The sequence below is a fragment of the Xenopus tropicalis genome, chromosome 4 (genome assembly GCF_000004195.4).
Source record: "Xenopus tropicalis strain Nigerian chromosome 4, UCB_Xtro_10.0, whole genome shotgun sequence".
NCBI classification, from domain to species: Eukaryota; Metazoa; Chordata; class Amphibia; order Anura; family Pipidae; genus Xenopus; species Xenopus tropicalis.
Window position 1 is genome coordinate 106,124,433 of NC_030680.2, and position 22,459 is coordinate 106,146,891.

The 22,459-nt window shown below is 37.2% G+C and overlaps 1 protein-coding gene across 1 annotated transcript in view; it reads left to right on the top strand.

Annotated features, from left to right (window-relative positions):
• The first annotated feature begins 353 nt into the window (after positions 1-353).
• LOC100488459 overlaps positions 354-22,459 on the top strand; it is a 144,926-nt gene continuing 122,820 nt past the window's right edge. The window contains exons 1-3 of the mRNA XM_002934141.5: positions 354-633; positions 13,627-13,748; positions 16,961-17,008. Of these exons, the coding sequence (XP_002934187.2) occupies positions 573-633; positions 13,627-13,748; positions 16,961-17,008 (231 nt within the window). The 5' untranslated portion in view covers positions 354-572. The remainder of the gene's footprint in view (positions 634-13,626; positions 13,749-16,960; positions 17,009-22,459) is intronic.

Sequence of the window (22,459 nt, forward strand, 5' to 3'; positions counted from 1 at the left end):
GTTTCCCTTTAAAGACTTTTCAAAGCAGTCAAACGTGTTTTGCTATACTGCAACCTATATCTGCTTTAAATAAATATGTTCATTTAATTTCCTGACAGTCAGATATGAAATATACTAAACTGGGGCAAAGCCTAGTAAACATCTGCAAAAAGAGCTGTTAATGCCTGAGTTAGAGTATCTGAGTATTAAGACAACATTTCCAATAAAGGTTTGTGCTCTTTAGCAAGTGAATTCAGACTGACACGGCAATAAACCCACTTCTGGAATTTCACAGTAAAGCCACTTTCAGTTTCTCTTCAGCTGACACTTTTTAGGCCATCCCACAGGCTGGGCCGGAGCTATTTAAACTTCCTTAATAACAAAAAACAGCTGATGGCTAACCAGGATGGCATTTGTTCTCTAGTAGAAGATATTGCAGAACATTTAACCCTGATTTTAAAGTAAAGTTGCAATAAAGCAAATACAAGTTAATGAACTTAAGAGGACTGAATTACTGACACTGTGAGCACAAAGAAGATTTTATCTAGAAGAGTTTGCATTTATACAGTATTCGTTTTGTTTTCAAGTGGAATATGGACCTGCACCCTGCATCTTTAATGACATACACCACATCTACTTTCATCCCACTTACAGGTAATGTCTCGACAGTAGCTACATTTATTGCATATTGCCAGCCTTATAAATGAAAGTGAAACATAATTGTTAGAAAATAAATATATATTCATATTCAAAATGTATAATTATACTGACTGGATCATTCCTGCAAACAGGGCCAGTGATATAATTTCTAAGCCCCCCCCCCCCCTTTATTAAATTATTCCTGGTGATGATGAAGAGATGATATATAAGTCTATTTGTTTAATAAAGGTTACTCAGTTTCAGCCCAATTTCTCATCTTTTCTTATTAGAATTTATCTTGATTGTTTGTAGGCAGCTGTCTTATTACTGCAGATAGAAAGGGCCCTTGCACATGGGACCTAGATTTGGTGCACATGAGCTAATTGAGTCTATTTTATTTTGCATGGTTGTATTTGCCAGTTCAGACCTGCTGTTACGTTTATTTTTCATTTGCTGCATTTCAGAATATATAAAAATAGAAAGGTGGATGCTGATAAACACTTATTTGCCCTTTAAAGAGAACTAAAGCCCCAATCCACTGCCCTCCATGCTCCCTCCCCATAAAGGGATTAAATGGAAAAGTATCCGTTTGTAAACCTGGAGAATGGAGGGAGGCCAATGAAGGGCAGTGGATGGGAGCTTTTGTTTGAGGTTAGTTTTTCTTTAAAAAGGCAATGTATAGATTTTGGCAGGTCTGGTATGCATTAGTAGAGGCACATTTGAAAAGGCCCAAAAAGCACATACCTCTGTTAGTAGGTAGAAATTGCTGGGTGATCCCAGACTAGCAGTAAGAGTTGTTTGCAGTTCCCCATTTAGGTACATTTAAAAGGAAAAGGAAGAGGGGGGGGATGTCAGACACACCCCAGTGATTCTAGTCACTTACCCCAAGGGGTCCCTCCTCTTCTTAAAATAGTGCACTGGTTCCGGATACTGTGAATGTGAGAGTGCCAGGCCACCATTTTTGTTCTGTGTTATTCCCTGCATCTGTTAAGGCAGGTGATCAAGGCAGCCAGTCCTGTTTGTCAATAATCTTTCTATTCATACCACCTCCTATATAAATTCCAGTCTGCATTTTTTGTAATGTTTAAAAATGATATTCTGGTCGACAGGGCCAGTCACGCTAGCAACAAGGTAGTAGTTAAGAATAAAAATAAAACTGGAGAGCCAACTTTTACCAGGCATTTAGGGAACATTGTTTTTAACTCCCAGTGCATCTGTGCCAAATTAGTTGGAATTGGCTATTAAAGGCAATTAATCAGCCCAACCCAGCACCATTAACCCCACCCCTTGAACCATTCCATTAGTGTAACTATAGGGAAGTGATTCCCTGCATATTAAATACATGAATAATTGTATTTTAATGCTTACAACTAATCTAAGCTTGCTCAACTCTTTCTGTGCTGGGGTTGCAACAGATCGGGAACAAAGTGCATATTATGAGGCTTTTAAAATGGGTTGCATCTTTGGTACCTGCCCTAGTCTTGATAGTATTTGATAATTCAAATTAATATATTTCAAAATAAGATATATACATGGCAGTGTAGTGCCATTTTTATTTGATAATTATATGATGCTCAAATGGTTGATTGCTTGAATTTAATTCAGGTTTGTATATTGTGAATTTTTAAGCAGGCAGTTGATGTCAGTGGCTTTGTGTAACTTTTGAGATGAAGTGTGAGTATATTTGGGCTTATTACCTTTCAGTTGCACCAAGGTAAAGAGTAGTAATGGTGAGACAAAATTTCTGTCTATTAATGCCCATGCAGGGTTAGTTTAATAAATTGTGAACCCTACATAGTGCTTCACCCCCATATGGCAAATCACATATATGGTGATGAGCAAATCTGCCCAGTTTTTCCCAAAAAATTGCTAAACGGCAAATAATTTGCAACACACATAGAATGATGCTCATCAAAAAAAATGGGTGAATCTGTCCCATTTCGCAAAATGGGACAGATTCGCTCATCACTATTAATGATATCTCTAAAGGAAAAAAATTTGCGAAATGGCGAAAAATTAGCAAAACGCATTTGTTGCCCGCATCTTTTTTGTCGCCTGCCTTTGACGCAACCACGCTTTTTTGGCGTGCCCGTTTTGACGCAATAATTCCACATATTATATATAACTATATAATATTACATGATAAACGGTGTACTCCTAGTAAAACGTAAATCTTAAAAGGCCCATAAGCTGCCAACTGTTTGATACTAATATATCATATAGATTTTAGACCAAAAGTAGTAATGCACAATTAATAACAATACTGATTTAATTCTGGAGAAACCTTCTAATAATTCTACTTTATGTCTAGTTAGAGCTTCTGCACAATCATGTCTGTTTGTTAGTGCAGAAAAGATTGCCATTGCAGATTGTCAATGCAACAAAGGTTGCCATACCAGCTGCTGCTGTTATAGGCCAGTCGGGTTGTTTAGCAGATATTATTATACAATAGAAACAATGTTGACCAAGCATGTTTTCTTGTGAAGGAGTTCCTGGTGAGGCTGACGTCCTAGAAGAAATGCTTTCTCTTTCATTCTCTATAGCTATCCTATAGCCCAGGGGTGCCCAACATTTTCATACACGTGAGCCACATTTAAATGGAAAAACTTTTAGGGAGCAACACAAGCATGAAAAAGTTCCTGGGGATACCCTAATAAGAGCTGTAATTGGCTATTTGTTAGACCCTTTTGTGGATAGAGATGTAGCGAACCTCACAAAAAAAGTTTGCGAACCCGTTCGTGAACTTCTGCCAAAAAGTGCGAACTTTTGCAAACTTTGCGAACCCCATAGACTTCAATGAGAAGGCGAACTTTGAAACCTAGAAAAGCCATTTATGGCCAGAAAACTGATTTTAAAGTTGTTTAAAGGGTGCCACGACCTGGACAGTGGCATGCCAGAGGGGGGGTCAAGGGCATAAATTTCTCTGAAAAATACGTTGTTGTAATCAGTAATCAGAAAATAAAAGCAGTCCTTACAAGGACTATTGGGTTACAGCAGATGAGATCAGCAGGACAGCTGTCCCCAGCAGCTACATACAGAGCAGTAGAAAGTAGATTACTAGTCAGCAAAGCTACCTAAACTGTCCCTCAAACCCCTGCACAGCTCTCTCCCTATGCTAACTCATCAAGCACACACAGACAGAATGTAAAATGGCTGCTGGGCTTCGGTTTATATATGGAAGGGAGTGGTCCGGGGGTGGTCCAGGAGGGAGAGCTGCCTGATTGGCTGCCATGTATTTGCTGGCTCTGGGGTGAGAGGTCAAGCTCCAGCTAAGGCGAACCCAAAATTGCGAACATCGCTAAAAGTTTGCGAACTTGCGAACACCCGATGTTCGCGCGAATTAGTTTGCCGGCGAACAGTTCGCTACATCTCTATTTGTGGACTGGCAGCCTACAGAAGGCTCTGTTTCTCAGTACACCAGGTTTTTATGCAACCAAAACGTGCCTTCTAGCCAGGAGTTAAAAACTAAGCACCTACTTTGAGGCCAATGGGAGCAACATTCAAGTGACTGGTCAGCAACATGTTGCTCACGAGCCACTGGGTGTGGACCTCTGTTATAGCCTATTGCCTATAGCCTATACCCTGTGCATATGTATTGGAAATCTTTTGGTTGCCACAGCCTCAATACAGCCACGCTTTTACTTTTTTTTTCTTTCATACTAAATACCAAGTGTAAATCTTTATGGAAAGTATAAGTTCTCCCTTTGACGGGTTTGCACTCTTGCAGCTATAACATTTGAGGATGATTAAAAAGCTGTGCATTTGACTTTACAAAAAGAGGTATATAAATGTTTCTTTCCTACATTCACGTGCTTCCTCTGTTCTAATGCTTGGCATATGATTTGTAGCTCTTCAATCAATCTTTGTACAATATCCCTGTCATATTCCATTTCTTTTTTGGCAATGTGTGTTTCCTAATGTAAGCTTTTAGAATTTAACACGCATTCAGATGCAGCCAACATGTAACAAAAATACTAATGCAAAATTCAATAAAGTCATTTAAGACAAATCTATCTCCGAATGACCTAATGGGTTATTCAGTTAGTGCTTACAGTAAGTCCTTTCTGATGTTAAAATTATCTAAATTTGTAAGCAGTGAATTAATTGGCAAAATGTTAACGTATAAGAGGAATTTACCTTTATTGCTTCTGTAATATGTGCATCAGATAGTCTGGGCATAACTCTGAGTTGTCAGTTGATAGATATTTGCTAATAGTCCTTCTGTAAATGAAATTCCAGCAAAGGACAAGAAGAAGAGACCATGTCACTGCTAGAATTTTGTAATGTAGGCGGTATTCCATTCTGTTTTTCTATTTCATTTTTGGAAGAAAAAAAAAATATATTTTCCTGGGTTTGACTTTGACTTGGTAGCACTCAGGACACACATACAAAGGGGCTTCAGACCAACACAATAACTGTCAGTATATTATTAAAATGCTATTTTATTTCCCTTGAGATCCCTTGCTGAACTACACTTTTCCTTACCCCTGTAACTTAATAAATGGAAAATATAATATATATTCTAATTCCACTTACTGTAACGGATACTTGGCACCGTCACCTGAAAGCATCAAGGTACCAGCATGCAATCGTTTTATATACAGGCATGAGACCAGTTATCCAGAATCATTGGGACCTGAGCTTTTCTGCTTAAGGAAAAGTGACTGCCATCCTCTCCACTATGGCATGGTAGCTGTACACACACTGCATTGCTGCCATTCTCCAGGACACAAGTTTTAACCCATTAGCTGTGGTAAACTGCAGTCCACATCATTTTGTATCCCTGATATTAATAATCCTTCAAATTTTGAATTACAGCTTTAGTGGGGTATATCATCATTTGTGGTACTACAGGTTTCTGGACCCTATCCTATGTGGCTGGTGGCTGAACTAAACAAATCCCTTGAATCAGTAGTAAAATGTTTTCAAGATCCATTTACCATTCCTAATGTTGGACTGGGTTACCACCAGAGGACCTGACTTTAAGGCCCTGACCCCTGCCACATTTTCTCTTGCCTTTTCTTCACTTTTCCTTCTGACACCCACTGCCACAACACCTAGGTTAGACTGGGTCTCTGGTGTGGCAGGGCCTACCAGAACTTGGTGGGCCAGTCTGACCCTGACCGTTACTGGTTACTATGGGACTTAGCAAATGGTCCCCTATATGAAAACCTCCTAAATCACATAGTTTAAATTATTAAAAATGTTTAACCCCCACAATTAGATAATAATACATGGTACTATATACATACCTTCACATATATGTGACTATATACCCTTAAAGGAGGAGGAAAGGTAAAAACTCTGTAAGCTTTATCAGGAAGGTCTATGTGAGCACTCACAGAAATGCTGCACTGCATTCTCTGTCAAAAGAAACAGGATTTGTCATCTTTGTTTTCCTGTGCCAGAGACATGCAGCTCTCTTCCCTCTCCTGCTCCCCCCTCACTCAAGAATGCTTAGAACTCCCCCCCCGCTTAGGAATGTGGATCTGAGCCAATCAGCAGGAAGCTTCCTCATAGTCTTACAAACTGAGCATGTACTCCGGTCTTGGTGTTGCAGTGAGGCATTATGGGAACTTTCTTTACAGAGCTCAGTGGTTTTTTTTTTTTTCCTATGAGGCTTCGGATCATCTGAACAGGTGAAATATGGGGAGACTAGAGGGCACTATTGAGAGAACTGACAGTATGCCTGCAGCTTGAGATTAACTCTTTATTAGCCTTTCCTTCTCCTTGAAGAACACCAGTGTGTATACACATGTTTTCTGTTTTAATTTGCAAGATATGAGACTTAACAAGAACAGTTTTGGTGTCAGGACTACAATAAGTATTAATAAGAAAACATGTACCTCCTTCCCAGTGGCTTTTTTACATTTGTGTTTACATGTATGTGTCATAGTTTTGCTTCTTAGACTATATTGTTAACTATAAAGCCAAACTTTTTTTTCTAAACATCTATAAGTACAATCTATGTGTGTAACAGTAGACAACTTCTACATCTTTTACTAAGATAATATAACATGCAGAACTAAATATTTAAATTGCATTTGAACAAATATATTGCGCTATAATTTTGACACAAGTAATATGTGAATTAATATCCGCTAAATGTATCTACATATCCAAGGCAGACTACTGAATGAAAGAAATAGCCATGCATTTTTGTAGCAATAGTTGAAATCCAGAAAAGCTATAAAGTGTCAGTTCTACATTATTACCACCTTTGAATTAAGTTTTTGAATATGCTGGAAAGCCTTTAGGAATATTGAACTTCAGTACTTCAAGCCAGATTTTCATAACGTATATTAAAAGTTGTGTTCTTAAAGTGCAGCTTGGCACAGTCAGAGCTGGACATTTCCAATATTCCTTACTGAACACCTGTAGGATATATCCATTGCTAATATAATCAGGGAGCTCCAGGAATAAAAATATTATTGGAAGTTATACCAAAAGACCTTTTGCATATGATATGGTAAATGATACCGGGTGAGAGCATGCTTCATTTCTAAGTCCTTTTTTTGCAGCGGTTCAAGATTTACTTTGAAATCTTAACTTTTTCCATTTTGAGCATAGCTAATGGATTTAACCTATTGTGCAATGGAAAAAGTGTGTGTTTTAAAAAGAAATCTCTCGCTCTCTTATTTATGTGGACTGAAACATGCTGCTTCCATTAGAATCAACCACATTTACTTTAATTTTGTATATTCCACTTGCATTTAATGCATGGAGGTTGCACTTCTCAGGGGCAACAGTAGGTTGTTGTTAAAAACAAATCTAGACCTATTTTAGGGTATCTAACATAGTTGGATTGGGGAGTGTAGGGCCCCCACCCCCCCAAGGGACCCCTATCATGGACGCGGCCGAGTGAGCACCGGCGGGGATCGGGCCCAGTCTGACCGTGGTAGCTAAACTCTTTTTCTGGCTTACTTTGGCCAAAACATTATGCAGTGAAATGTAGCTGTGGTTTGCTCGCTGCCCATCTATCCTGCAGCTGAACATTAGAGCAAAAGTACTTTGGCTCAGTGCTGTGCTTCCCATAACACCATACTGCATGTTAAGAATATATGTCCACACAACCACTGTCAAGACACCAGGATTATCAAGCCTTTGGGGGCATTTTGTACTCCATATTTTCTCAGAAACATGCCAGCTGTTCAGTTTTTTCATAGATCTATTTAGTGGCATATGACATGTAGAGACCCCAAACTTGGATAAGGGCCTATAACAGGGATAGACTCTACCCTTCCTTTCCATTTTTAGGTTAAATGGGCTCCTCTTTCACATGTTGATATTTCAGAGTTGCAATAAAGTACATCTAACTGTTAAAAACACCTGCTATAGCTCAACATAGGGTTCTTACTAGAGAGTAACCAATTGGTAAAACAACTGTGAGCAGGAAAGAAAGGCTGTAAATAGAAAATCCATAGGTACTGACCACTTTTGCAAACAGGGCAATGAAAGGGACATTTTTCATAAACCTTGCCAAAAGCTGCGATTGTCTAAAGCTAACTGAACTCCTATGGCACCTATAAAAGCTCATGTTAGGCCTTATTTATGCAAAATATTTTTTGAGATGTTGGTTTTTCTGTGTACATTTACGGACAGTAATGACTAAAACACAAACTATGCCGACAAAAACGATTCTTTCTATTTGTGAATCTGCATTAAAAGCTGTACCCCAGTGAAAGCTGGCCACCTAATAAAGTCTTAAAACCAGAAGGAGAAATGGCTAAGTAGTTAAGGGAATATAATACAATGTCCCTTTGGAGCACAAGCATTTAGAAAAATTAAACATGGAGTTGCAAGTTTAGCAGTAACTGGAGCAAGCCACAAAGTTTTTTCTTGGTCTGTTCTGTCAGACTAATGTTCATAATTTTTCTTTCACAATTCATATTTTTTTTTTCCATTTGTTATGCGACAAATCTGAAAGGAAAAGTATGTCATATAAAAGCTACCAAGGTCATGTAGTAGTCCTTTATAACTGGTTAATCTTTCTTTGGTTTATGGTTTTAGAGGTTTTTGGGGGTTGTTTTAATAAATCACTTAGCACTCGTGGTTTTGGAGAAAATTAGTTTTTATTAGGGATGTACCGAATCCCGGATTATGTTCGGGATTTGGGCCGAATCCAGCCTTTTTTTGATGGATTCGGTTTCAGCTGAATCCACGGTCCCGGGCGAACTGAATCCGAATCCTAATTGGCATAAATTAGCATTAGGGATTTTTAGCCACCTGCTGCGTGATCTGCAACCTTTAACCCTTCATGATCCTAATTAGCATATGCTAATTAGGATTCGATTTGGGATTCGGCAGAATCCATCAGGGTGGGTTCGGGGGTTGGCAGAACCCAAAAAAGTGGGTTTGGTGCATCCCTAGTTTTTATATGGTTTCAAAAACCTCTAAAACCACAAAAATGAAAATGTTGATAAAAAGGCCTCTATATTTTAGTATAGTATCCCCCCTACAACCAGAGCAGTTCAACAGAGACCTACTGTACATTGCTTGGGGATATAGTTTTCCTTTAAAGTGATACTGACACTAAAAAGCTACTCTTCAAAATATTAATGTACATTAAAAGTTGCCTATAGGTCATGTTGATCGTTTTTCACTGCTTTTGTAAGTAATTGTTACTTGAAGAGCCTAAACCTGACTGTTTTGCCAGCCTGACTGGGACAGGGACTTCTCAGCTTGTCGGTTATAGCCTCTAATGTGAATGACTACAGCTGCGCAAATATGGCAGCCCCCTCTCAGAGAATCATGGGGGATCAGGTAGGTAATTTTATAAGCACTGGGCAAATACTTTTAAGCTAAAATTATATATACCATGCAAAAACAAGGTTATGATCGATTTAATCTCTGCTGTCAGTATATCTTTAAAGATATCCTGTAGAATTGTGTATGTCCTACAAGAACTTCACTGACATATAGGGCTTGTGAATGAAGTTAAACATTTACTTTTTTCATAAGCCCTTTAAGAAAGTAAAATGCTTTTAGTACAAACACAGTTCAGTCCAACGGCCTAAAGTGAATCTGACACCGGCAAACTTTTTACATTTTCATACAGCAATGTACATTGTGCCTATAGGCCTTTTGTTTGAGAAATTCCAGAGATAGTAGTTTGTCCTGAATCTAAGGCTATGAGAACAGTTCTTGGTAAAAGAAAGTTTGGTGTTTTCCTGCTGACACCCATTTAGAATAATTTATTTTTCATCACGTATTTTAGAACATTCACCTCTACCACTTATGCTTATGGATTACTTTTTTCCCAAACTGTTTGTTCTTTAGGGTATGTTGGCAAAAAGATTTTATTTTGTGAATTATATTGGAGGATGTCAGTGTAGCCGGGCCAGTGATTGCACATTCCTTGTGCAGAGTGAAACCCCGCCCCCACTTCCTGTTCAGGTCTCTCATCAAGAAAAAAACCCTGCTAATGCACAGACTGGCTCCTGCTGCCTCCAGGCATGCACAGAGGGCTCTTCAATTCGACTACAGGTAGTCGATGTAATGAGAGGAAGTGAGGGTGGAGCTTAACAAAAAAAAAAAGGTTTACTTATTCTTTAAGTACAAGTCTAGGGAGCTCCTAGCAGGTGTTTCTACTTGAGTGTCATAATAGGGTGTGTGTATATGGGCAACCATGGGCCAACCACATGTGCCCCCACACATGGCAGGTGCAAAATGGACCTATCAACACCTCATTCATTGTCATTTACAACTCTGTGCAATCCATACTAAAGCTGGACGTGACAGCAATAGGTGTGACATCAGCTTTTGTGATGTGCACATTCCACAATATACCTAATATAAAGAAATGTCAACACATTTGGAGTGGATTTTTAGTTAAGAAGAAAAAACTTTTTGCATTTTTCTAATATACACTGAGGAAACTTTTCTAACTATGCCACTGTATGTACAACCCCAGCAGAGCAATGCATGTAATCAAAAAGGTCTCCAAATGTATTTCTATAATAGAAACCTAGTGAGAGCTGATCTGCCATAAAAGAAACAATATCCAGGGTTAATTGTTCTAGACATGCGCAACATTGATACAATTGTGTGACCTCAAGGAGACATTCAGATTTTATTAGATTCTTCGCTGACTGTCAGCTAAGTCTTACATGATCAAAAACATCTTTTTATGAGTAAAACAAATAAGCTAAAGTGTTCCTTAGGCTGACATAGACCATTTTTCTACTGATACGACAAATCACAAGGTGATAAGATGCTCCTTTTTTTCTTATTCAACATAACACTTACCTGCTTTATATTTTGTATGTTTTCTTACCTCAAGAAAAGTTAAAATTGTATTTATAAGCTATATCATGTCCTGAAAGTGATACTGACACAAAAAAACTACTTTTCAAAATATTAATGCATGTAAAAAGTTACCTATAGGTTGTAGTGATCATTTTTCACCAACAGGTTTGCTTTTGTAAGTAATTGTTACGTAAACTTCCTAAACCTGACTGTTTTGCCAACCTGACTGTCCCTACTTAACCAGTTACAGCTTCTAATGCTAACTCCTGCTGCTCAAATATGGCTGCCCCCTCATAGATTAACTTTGGGGATAGGTAGGTAGGTAGATAGATAGGTAATGTAAAAGCATTGGGCAAATAAATTTAAGGCAAAATGATAAAGCTCATACAAAGACAATGTTATGACATATTTAAGAATCAGTTTAATTTCTGGTGTCAGTATCTCTTTAATAAGGGAAGCATAGACAACTAGGTGGTATTTGTTTCTAGATGATCATGATGGGTAATCTCTCGGTATTCTCTGCAGAAAATGTTGGTACTGTATAAATAAAAAGATAATTCTTGCTTTAAGGTAGCACTTTGCAAAAGAAACATTTTTCCAATTATAACACTATTACAAAAAAATCTCCCCTTTTTTAATATTGTATGCACTTACTCTATAAGCACACAGGCAGAGATTAGGCAGCAAGCAGAAATCTTCAGCGAAGACAGCACGGCTTGAGACACTGTCTTTGCTGATAATCAATACCCGATTCCAATTTTCTTTACAGTAGCCCAGGAGGGGGTGGACAACCCACTACTTCAGTGGGGTAAGCTTTTGGGTTAGGTGCATACCTTTAAAGTGGACCTGTCACCCAGACATAAAAGCTGTATAATAAAAGCCCTTTAAAAATTTAACATGTAACCCAAAGTCATTGTTTTATTAACACATCTATACCCATTATTTAAGCATTTAAAAGTCCCAGCTGTCAATCATATATTGCCTGACCCGCCTCTATGCCTTAGGCATAGGGGTGGGGCAGACAGTAACTTTCACTTTAAATTCAGAACTTTTTAGATGTCACTGCACTCCTCACATTCCCCCTCCCTCCTCACCATCTAATTGTGTAACCAGTGCATAGACATGGGTATCGGGTCCCCCCATACTGGCACAGAAAAAAGATTTTGGCAGGATGCACAGCTTGCCTTAATAACAGTGTCCACAAAATGGAGCCTGCCTATTTTCTGCAATGGTGAATTTCAGTGCTGAAGGAAATAAGTTTCAAAAAATGTATATAGTGTAATTGAAGTTTATTTTGCTTGACAAACACAATAGAAAACTATTTGTAATTATTTCTTAGGGTGACCGGTCCCCTTTAAAGCCAAACTTATTCATTCACATTGGGTTCTACCCCAGTGGAGCAAACAATCAACCTATTACATTCACACACTATTTCAATTCTGTTTTTGGACTATGGAAGAAATCCAGGCTATATCAGAATGAAGATTAAACAACCTCCTTGCAGAATGTATTGCAGGAGAATGTTGATCTTATTCCTAAACGATGATTGTCATTACCAGTGGGTTTATAATTATATAATTATAAATGGATGCTGGTGTTTAGAATCTATTTGACAAAAAGTAACTCGGTATACGTGATCTATTTATCATAATAGTTTGTGTCAATAATTAAGTAAAAGTTTGCTTCATTTTCCTTTAGGATATTTCATGTGGTGATGGTATTCTTTAGCTCTCCATATTTATGCTGGCTTGCATCTCCATGACAAGTAATGTTATCTAAAAGTGTATAAAACTGATTAATTTTTGGTGACTTGTGACTCCATTCCCCTACAAAATGTATGCCCAAGGAAACAATGGAATTCAACTGCTCAAAGATGGAGAACAGTGTCTGATGAAAAAGTCAGTGGGGGAATTGCTTTGATAAAAGATTGAAATCGTTAACAAAATTCCAACGATGTCAGGCAAAGGTTAGTAAATGTTAACATGCCAGGAAATTGAAAGGAATCCCAATTCAGCCTGTAATAAATGTCCCCCCTGTGGTTTATCTAGTGTAGCTAAAAAAATGAAAGTGAAAAGTGGTTTCCTACCCAGGACACCTACTGTATTGCATATGTGTTAGGTAGGGCTTTGGTCATTGACCATTTCTCTCTAGAAATGTTGATTAACATGACTTGTTTGCTACAACCGTAACATTCATTTATTCTATCTAAAGACACAATATCCCCCTATTACCAAATAGCAGCTGAAAATCTTTTATTTTAAGGTGTACTGTGATTATGTAAGAGACTTAAAAATAAAGTTTCAAATGAACAGAATTGCTGGAAATAAGAGGTCTAGGCACCTGGATTTTGTTCTTCACACATCACTCCTCATGTTCAAAACCTCTCAGATAAAAGTTCAAGGGTACAACGGTTTGCTCGATTACTTTATCCATATCCCACAGGAATATTTGAAATGGCATGTCTAATTTATCACATATTATCAGGACTAAAAAGGAAGATGCACAGTGAATTTTTTTTTATGATTAAAACCATATTTATGTGTTAAGTATTTGCACATGTCATATCAGCACATAAATGGCTTTGCAACTGTCATTTTTCCGTTCAACACCAGGAACCAGTTTCAATATGTTTTAAATTTCAGGTTGTGGTATTTTCATTTCAAGAAGATTCTTTTTTTAATTAGTTAAATGAAAACCAAATGTTCAGTGGGTAATGGGAAACTGATGAGCCCTATTACTCTTATTAATCTCTTTAACTAGACTTGAACGAATGTTTTATCTGTCGTGAAGAAGAACAAAATGGACAGGATGAACTCCACCACTTCTGCGACTGCAAAGATCTAGTTGCGCATCAGAGTTGCCTGTTAAAATGGATACAAAAGGTATGATATTGATAAAAGAGCCTGATGATTTTTGGATCTTGCTTTCTTAAATAATCAAATCATACAAAATGGATTGTGTTTACAAATAGGGAAGGTGCACATATGGTATTTTAGCTGTGTAAGTCATTGAGTTACGGTTCCCCAAGAGAAAATACCTTATTCAGATGCAGCCAGACGATTAGTCCCAATTGTTATCAAAATATTTTATTGCCATTCAAAAAATTAAATAATTGAAGATTCTGCTCCCTGGTACACCTCAGTTGCAAATTAAACAATTGGCACAAACATCAAGGCAACAAATTGAATGCTTGCAATAAAGTGAATAACACATTTTTCCCCCCAGCTGTTTTGTGGCATTCTTACCTCAACAATCTACCCCCTTCATTAAGTGATCAGTCATGACTGAACCCAGACAGGTGGTACTAGTTTAACGGTTTAACAGAATTGTAATTATTAACATGAATATACTCCTTTTACATTAAAGTAATTTTTTAAAAATATTTTGTTTTTTTTCTGTTGAGTCACTTTTATGTGTGTGTGTGTGTCTTTATGTGTGTGTGTGTATATATAAATATGTGTGTGTGTGTGTACAGTATAATAATTCTGGAAATATATACATGATTTTGTTTTTATTAACCTACCTTTAAATGAAAACTTACCGGTTCTCTTCATTCACTTGCAATCTATATGCACAGCTTATGCCAGTTGTAGATAAACTATTATTGAACATGGAATTTATTATATGTGCATTGACTGCAGTTGTGTAATTCCAAGTCCCTTCTTTTAGTTTTGCTTTTCATGGGACATCCTATTGTAATATGTTTTTAAATATGCTGTAAAATAAATGGTAGTTACAAATAAGTTAACCAACCAGGCAACTTTTTGCCGTAGTGTTGCTGTGTTGGACATTATATAGACTATACTGTATAAGAAGAAAAATGTTCTCAGGGACACTATGCATTTCATAAATCAGCAATAGCTACTTTGTCTTGTTTACTTGTAATAGAGTGTAGTTGTGTAACAGATCTAACTGCTGCCTGAACTCATGGTTTTTCTTTTCCTTTTCTACTTACATCCTTGGAGTGCCATTCATTCTTCTAGTCAGTTTGATACAACCAGTGACTGCTAAATTGCACATAAGAGAAGTGTAAGCAGGTACAATGGTTGGAATTATGAGCCTTTATAATACTACAGGTATGGGACCTGTTATCTTGAAACCCATTACCCAGAAAGCTCTGAATTGCAGTAAGGCATCTCCCATTGACTCCAGTGTGTGTGTGTATATATATATATAATATACCTATCAACACATGTCAACATGATGAAGGAAAATGAATTACATGGTTCCCCTTTTACCATTGCTCTCTTGATACCTGCTTCTCAATATGAAGTTTAATTATTGCTTTAAATTACTTATTAGCGCTAATGTGCCCTGACTGTGTTATTAAGGTTTTGTAAGAAATGTTCAATTCCTCATATACTAGTAGCACAAAACCTATATGGTGTTGGAAAAAAGAGCACATAAGGCTCTCCTAAAGTGGTAATAGTTCCTGTTGGAAGGAACATCCCCTGCTATCTTCTCACTTTTGCTTAAGGTATTTAGATTTTATTAATGTTTTTTCAAACCTGTGCTCTCTAAACGCTAGAAGGAAAAATGTATTGGGCAATGTAGTACAGGTATAGGACCCGTTATCCAGAATGCTCAGGATATTCCGGATAAGGGTCTTTCCGTAATTTGGATCTCCATACCTTAAGTCTACTAAAAAAATCAATAAAACACTAATTAAACCCAACAGGATTGTTTTGCATCCAATAAGGATTATTTATATCTTAATTGGGATCAATTATAAGGTACTGTTTTGTTACTACAGAGAAAAAGGAAATCAGTTTTGAATTTTTTTATTAAAATGGAGTCTATGGGAGACAGGCTTTCCGTATGTTAGTAGAGCAACTAGAGCAGACTTTGCCCTTTTAATCCTTTTAATCCATCTTATCGGCCTGTGTATGGGCACTACCGACGGGGCTGCCGGACCGATATCTGACCTGAAATCGGGCAGGTTAAAAAATCTAGTCAGATTGGGGACCCCATTGTTGACTATACCTGCCGTAGGTGGGGGGATATCGGAAGAAGATCCGCCAAGCAAGCGGATCTGAAGGTGTATGGGCACCTTAAGACATTTACTGAAACTTTAATAATGCAGTACAGTTTTAACATTTTCTTCTCAAAGAACTGCAAAATACAGACAACTTGGTAACCAAGTCTAAATTTCAATATAACTGCAGCCTTTTTATTGTGTTTATGATTTAGCTATACAATCAATAACTTCTTTAATAACCATTGCACAAATCAACTGAGAATGGTAATTATGCCAATCACTTTTCTTATTTTGGATATTTTTTTTTTTCTTAAAGTTCCTAGTAACCACATGTTCTGAAGCTAGGACTGAAATTCAATAACATTCCTGGGCAAATGCCTTCAGATTCCACAAGGGAACTGTTACAATACAGTTCTTTAACTAAAATGAAAGACACATTTTTGTTTTTATGAACTGGAAAATAGCTTTTTTTTTTTAAAAGAAAGAAATAGAAATTAATGTTAAAGAAGGAGAGAAATTGTTGGCACGTTTACTGTGGTTTTATTCTGCTGTCATATACACCTTTCTGTGTCTATATACTGCATTCCTCTTTATTACTATAACACTAAACATAGAGCTGGTTTATTTTGGTGTACTTAATTATAAACTGTGATATTGTCTTCAGTTTGCAAGCACTTGATAACTCATCAAGCGTCTTTTCACTGAATAACATATGGAATTTCAACATCCAGACTCTTTAGATATGTTGTGCTTTAATCCCATCTCGATATAGTTGTTTAGGGGAAATTGCTTTTTACGTTTTTTGAGCTTATTTGTCTCTACATCTCTAGACTTTTTTGATCACACTAGCCATTCAGGCCATATATATTCATACTGACTCAGGGAGTACTTTTAGAAAGTTCTTAGAAAAAGAGAAATAAAAATGCAAAGAAGGTGCCAATTGTCAAATGTGAACCAGATTTTGAAATAATAAAACATTCATTTCTCGTTATTTCTCTGGCTCTGTGTTTCTCTTACAGTGCCAGGAGTATAATGAATATTTTTGTGTTCTTCCTCTCCCTCGTTAATATCATCTTAAAACCACAGTCCTTACAAAAAGATGTATTTCTCTAACAGGGCACTGGTAATGAAGATCGACAGCGATGCAAAGCATGTACAGCAAAGGTAAGTGAAAATTAGATTTAGCTAACTATCTATCATTAAGGATATAGCCCAACAAAAGTAATGCATGTACTTAAAATTTCCTGTATTCATACCATATCTGGTGCCAAGCCTAACTTGTTGCCTTACTAGTATGACCTGTAAACGCGAGCGCTGCATCGGCTTGTAGGTCACTCACACAGTACGAAGGGAAGGTGAACATTTGTCAAGTGCCTAAAATTTAAGATCAGTAGATCATTTTTAGTGATTAGGAAGCAAATACAGGTATAGGACCCATTATCCAGAATGCTCGGGACCAAGGGTATTCCAGGTAAGGGGTCTTTCTGTAATTTGGATCTCCATACCTTAATGTCTACTAAAAAATCAATAAAACATTAATTAAACCCAATAGAATTGTTTTGCATCCAATAAGGATTAATTATATCTTAGTTGGGATCAATTACAAGGTACTGTTTTATTACTACAGAGAAAAAGGAAATCCGTTTTAAAATTCAGAATCATTTGATTAAAATGGAGTTTATGGGAGATGGGCTTTCAGTAATTTGGAGCTTTCTGCATAACAGGTTTCTGGATAACGGATCCCATACCTGTACTTCCATAATCCATAATTTGGCTCACTGTACTAAATTACTAGAAAACATGTAAACCTTAAATAAACCCAGTAGGATTGTTTTGGCACCAATACGGACTCATCCAGCTTAGTTACCATAAAGTACAAGGTTCTGTTTTATTATTCACATAAGGAATAAGGGCAATAAGGGATAACTCATAGAAGGGAATAAATAAGTGGACAGAAAGGAGGCTGCTAAAATTATACATTTGCATACAAATTACCCAAAAATTCAAGTTTTACTAAATTAGGTGGCAAATTTCTCAGAATACGAGATTAGAGTTCACCACACTTTCTATTCATTCCTGTGGAATTTTTAGAAGTGTATTTATCAATGGGTAAAAGTTAGCATTCACCATCTGATAAATATGCTTCTAAAAATCCCATAGGAATGAAAAGTAAGGGGTAAATTGTTCTGTGTTCTCACATTGCTAAATCTGCCCCTAAATCTGATTATTGGTCTACATCTTTATTACCACCACCCCGTAGTCACTGCCACCTTGTAAAGGGAGTTAATTAAAGGAACAGTAACACCAAAAAATGAAAGTGTATAAAAGTAATTACAATATAATGTACTGTTGCCCTGCATTGCTACAACTGGTGTGTTACTATAGTTTATATAAATAAGCTGCTGTGTAGCCATGGGGGCAGCCATTCAAAGGAGAAAAGGCACAGGTTACTTAGCAGATAACAGATAAACCTCCATTATATGGGGCTTATCTACTAGTTATCTGCTATGTAACCTGTGCCTTTTCTCTTTTTTTCCAGCTTTAATGGTTGCCCCCGTGGCTACACAGCAGCTTATTTATATAGTAGCTTTTCTGTAGCAAAAACACCAGTTTTTTGCAGAGCAACAGCACATTATATTTTAATTACTTTAAAACACTTTTTTATGTTACTGTTCCTTTAATGTATTTCCTACAGTAAAAGGGGATTTAAAAATGTGTATTCTTTGCTTAAAATTGGCTTTATAGGAGATGGCGTTCCTATAATTTGGGGCTTTCACGAAATGTAGTTTCTAGATCCTATCTAATTGTGTGTACATATATTAAATATATGAAAAATAATATACAAGTGAGTCATGTATTGATTCCCAATTCCAGCTTTGATTGCCGCTGATACTAATTAGATAGTTACCCTAATTTTATTAAATGTTGCAGGAGCAATATGTTTTTGGTATTTTTGTGAGCATTGTTCTGATCTTTGTAGAAATATCTTTCAGTGGCACTAAGAATAAACAATATTATTTTAATTAGAAATGAATATGAAGCATGTTTCCTTGGATCTGACTAGAACCATAAAATTCTGCAAGTGACACTTATACATTTTGTACTTTTTGTGAAAATGAGCTTCAGCATTATTGGCTGACTGGCTGCTTGCTGTAGACTGTGGAAACTGTAGTTTAAATGAGCTTGACTTTCCTAATATACATGGCTATGTTCTTGCAGTGAACTTATTCCAGCAGTTTAGCAAACAAGTGGTTAGCTTTTGACTGTTTTTGAAGATGTCTTCTAAGTACTGAAAGGGTTAAGACTCCTGCTGTCACTGTGCATTATATATTACCTAATGATGTGTACATACTGCATTGTTATAGGAACTTATGGAAAGATCTGCACAGTCTTTTAATTGTGTTACAGAGCAATGTTGAAGAGTTGATGGAGTTCATGAATAAATTATCTGGCTGGTAGATCTGTAAAGAGGAGTATATGGGGTAATGACACAGACTTTACAAGGAAGAATGCGGTGTTGTGAGGGGGGTTGCCCTGTCCCTTTTCCCCATCACATAATTAAACAGGAACTGTACAAGTCTGGGTTAACATAAAATCGAATTACTTCATTTACTCCTGTGGATTTCTTCTCACACTGGGAAAATGTTCATTTGCATTGTTTAACTTCTATAGGAATTTACTGGCAAATATTGCAAACTGTCCTACAAAAGCAAGTCTTGTCCTCCTGAAATAGATCCAAAAAATATTATCTGGCACAAAACTGAATCTCCAAGTATGGTTTTGGAACTGGCGATGGACTTGTGGGTGTTTTGGCCCCAAAAAAAAGCTTACATTTACCTGTACATGTATTGCATTTTCTCTGGTTACCCTGCCTTATTTATTTTTGCTGGACTTTGCTTTTCACCTGTAAAACAGCTGTCTGTCATTTTTTTCTATTTCCACCCTCATGGCTTCGAAGTCTTTTTAAACTGTGGCTGAGTAGTGCTAATTTGTTAAATAATATGTAAAATTAACTAAAGTATTAATTTCATTAGTAAATGGCCTCAGCGCAGTAACAACCAGTGCAGGTTTGTTGCTTGCAATTATATCAAGGAGAATTAAATCTTAATAACTAATAGGAAAAGTGAACATGAGTTACTGTATTGGCCTTTCCTTAGAAAAACTAAATACAGAAGTACTTGATGCTTTGTGATTTTGTTTCAAACTCATTTGTTTGTATTGAGTCTAGAACTTTGTTTTCGGCTTGGCCAAATGTTTTTAGTCAGTGGTTTGGAATGTACAGCAGAGGTTTTTGCCTGTATTGAATTCTTTTGGGTTTTGGCATTAGGGTTAAATAATATATAATCTCAGATGTAAATCATAAAAATCAGTTAGTCTTTTAATGATGCACTGTGTCCTTGTATTTTGTTTTTTTAATTACTGCAAAATAATGGAAATAATAAAAAAACATGAATGGACAGCACTAGAATAAATTTAAAATGCCTTAATTACAAATGCTAGGCACAGCAAAGTTTTAAGCCCACAGGCTCTTTATCAGGCTGAACTGTATAATTTACTTTAAAGGACCTGTAAAAAAGAAGCTGGGGATGTGTTTCCCTATTAAAAAGGACATTCAGCAATGTACTGAACCAGGTTCACTATGCCAAATCGTGGGACCCTATTTTAGTAAACATAGTAAGTTCGTTTGACAAAAGACACGCATTCATCAAATTCAACCTTTTATGCCTATATAACCTGTCTAACTACTAGCTGATACAGCGAAAGGCAAAAAAAACCTTCTGAAGCCTCTCCAATTTGCCACAGAGGGGGAACAAAATTCCTTCCTGACTCCAAGATGGCAATCGGACCAGTCCCTGGATCAACTTGTACTAAGAGCTATCTCCCATAACCCTGTATTCCCTCACTTGTACTGAGAGCTATCTCCCATAACCCTGTATTCCCTCACTTGTACTGAGAGCTATCTCCCATACCCCTGTATTCCCTCACTTGTACTGAGAGCTATCTCCCATAACCCTGTATTCCCTCACTTGTACTGAGAGCTATCTCCCCTACCCCTGTATTCCCTCACTTGTACTGAGAGCTATCTCCCATAACCCTGTATTCCCTCACTTGTACTGAGAGCTATCTCCCATACCCCTGTATTCCCTCACTTGTACTGAGAGCTATCTCCCATAACCCTGTATTCCCTCACTTGTACTGAGAGCTATCTCCCCTACCCCTGTATTCCCTCACTTGTACTGAGAGCTATCTCCCCTACCCCTGTATTCCCTCACTTGTACTAAGAGCTATCTCCCATAACCCTGTATTCCCTCACTTGCTAAGAAGCCATCCAGCCCCTTCCTGAAGCTATCTAATGTATTGGCCAATACAAAAGGGAGAGAATTCCACAACTTCATAGCTCTCACAGTAAAAAACACGTTACGCATATTTAGACGGAACCTCCTTTCTTCTAATTGGAAAGGGTGCCCTTGTGTTTGTTGGAATGACTCACTGATACATAAAGCATTACAGAGATTATTATAAGATCCCCTTATATATTTATACATAGTTATCATACCCCCCTCCCCTTAAACACCTCTTCTCCAGTGTAAACGACCCCAACTTGGCTAGCCTTCCCCATATCTGAGAGTTTCCATACCTCTTACCAGCTTAGTTGTCCTTATTTGTACTCTCTCTAATTCAATAATGTCCCGTTTGAGCACTGGAGACCAAAACTGAACAGCATATTATAGATGGGGCCTTACCAGCGCTCTATAAAATTGAAGAACAACCCCCTCCTCTTGCGTATCTATGCCCAATTTAATACAGCTCAAAACCCTGTTGCTGCCTGGCATTGCTTACTACAGCCAAGTTTATTATCTGCAAGGACTCCAAGGTCCTTCTCCATTATGGATTTGCCTAGTGCAGTCCCATTAAGGGTATACAGGGCTTGCATATTTTTACATCCCAGGTGCATGACTTTACATTTATCCAGATTAAATAGATGGATAGAATTAATTGGGCTGCTGGGTTTTGCATCATCTGCACACTGATACATTAAAGAAATTTTTGTATATATATATATATATATAATCTACTGTTAAAGTAAATGATGGCCAAGCTATTCAGAAAGTATATAATTTACCAAGACATATTAATTATATCAACCTGCACACCAATGTGGGTGCTTATCCTGAGTATCTGGTATCTAATCCGGATTGCAAACCTATTGCATAAGAGCATGAGGGGGATATTTAGCAGCCCCTTCTTAATCATTCCATCACCTGTTCCATCATTTCTGGAACTAAGTCAGGTTTGTGCCAATGGAACCATCACCCTGAGATTTATGGGAATTGCTATTCTAAAAATACATTACTGGATCAAACTTAACCCCTCCTGCAAAGTAGTTCTGTGCATGTCATTGTTTAAAAATATGATATCATCTTCTTGCAAGAACTATAGCTGGCAACCTGAGGGCCACAGACTGTGACCTTAAAATCTCTTTCCAATCATGTGATCCCCTGCTCTTCAGACATTTTAAGTAAAACGTGCATTTAAATCAGTAGGGTTATTTACAGAAATAAGAGCTTTTTTAAATGACCATATAAAATTGAATTAGGGTATTGAAGTTCCATG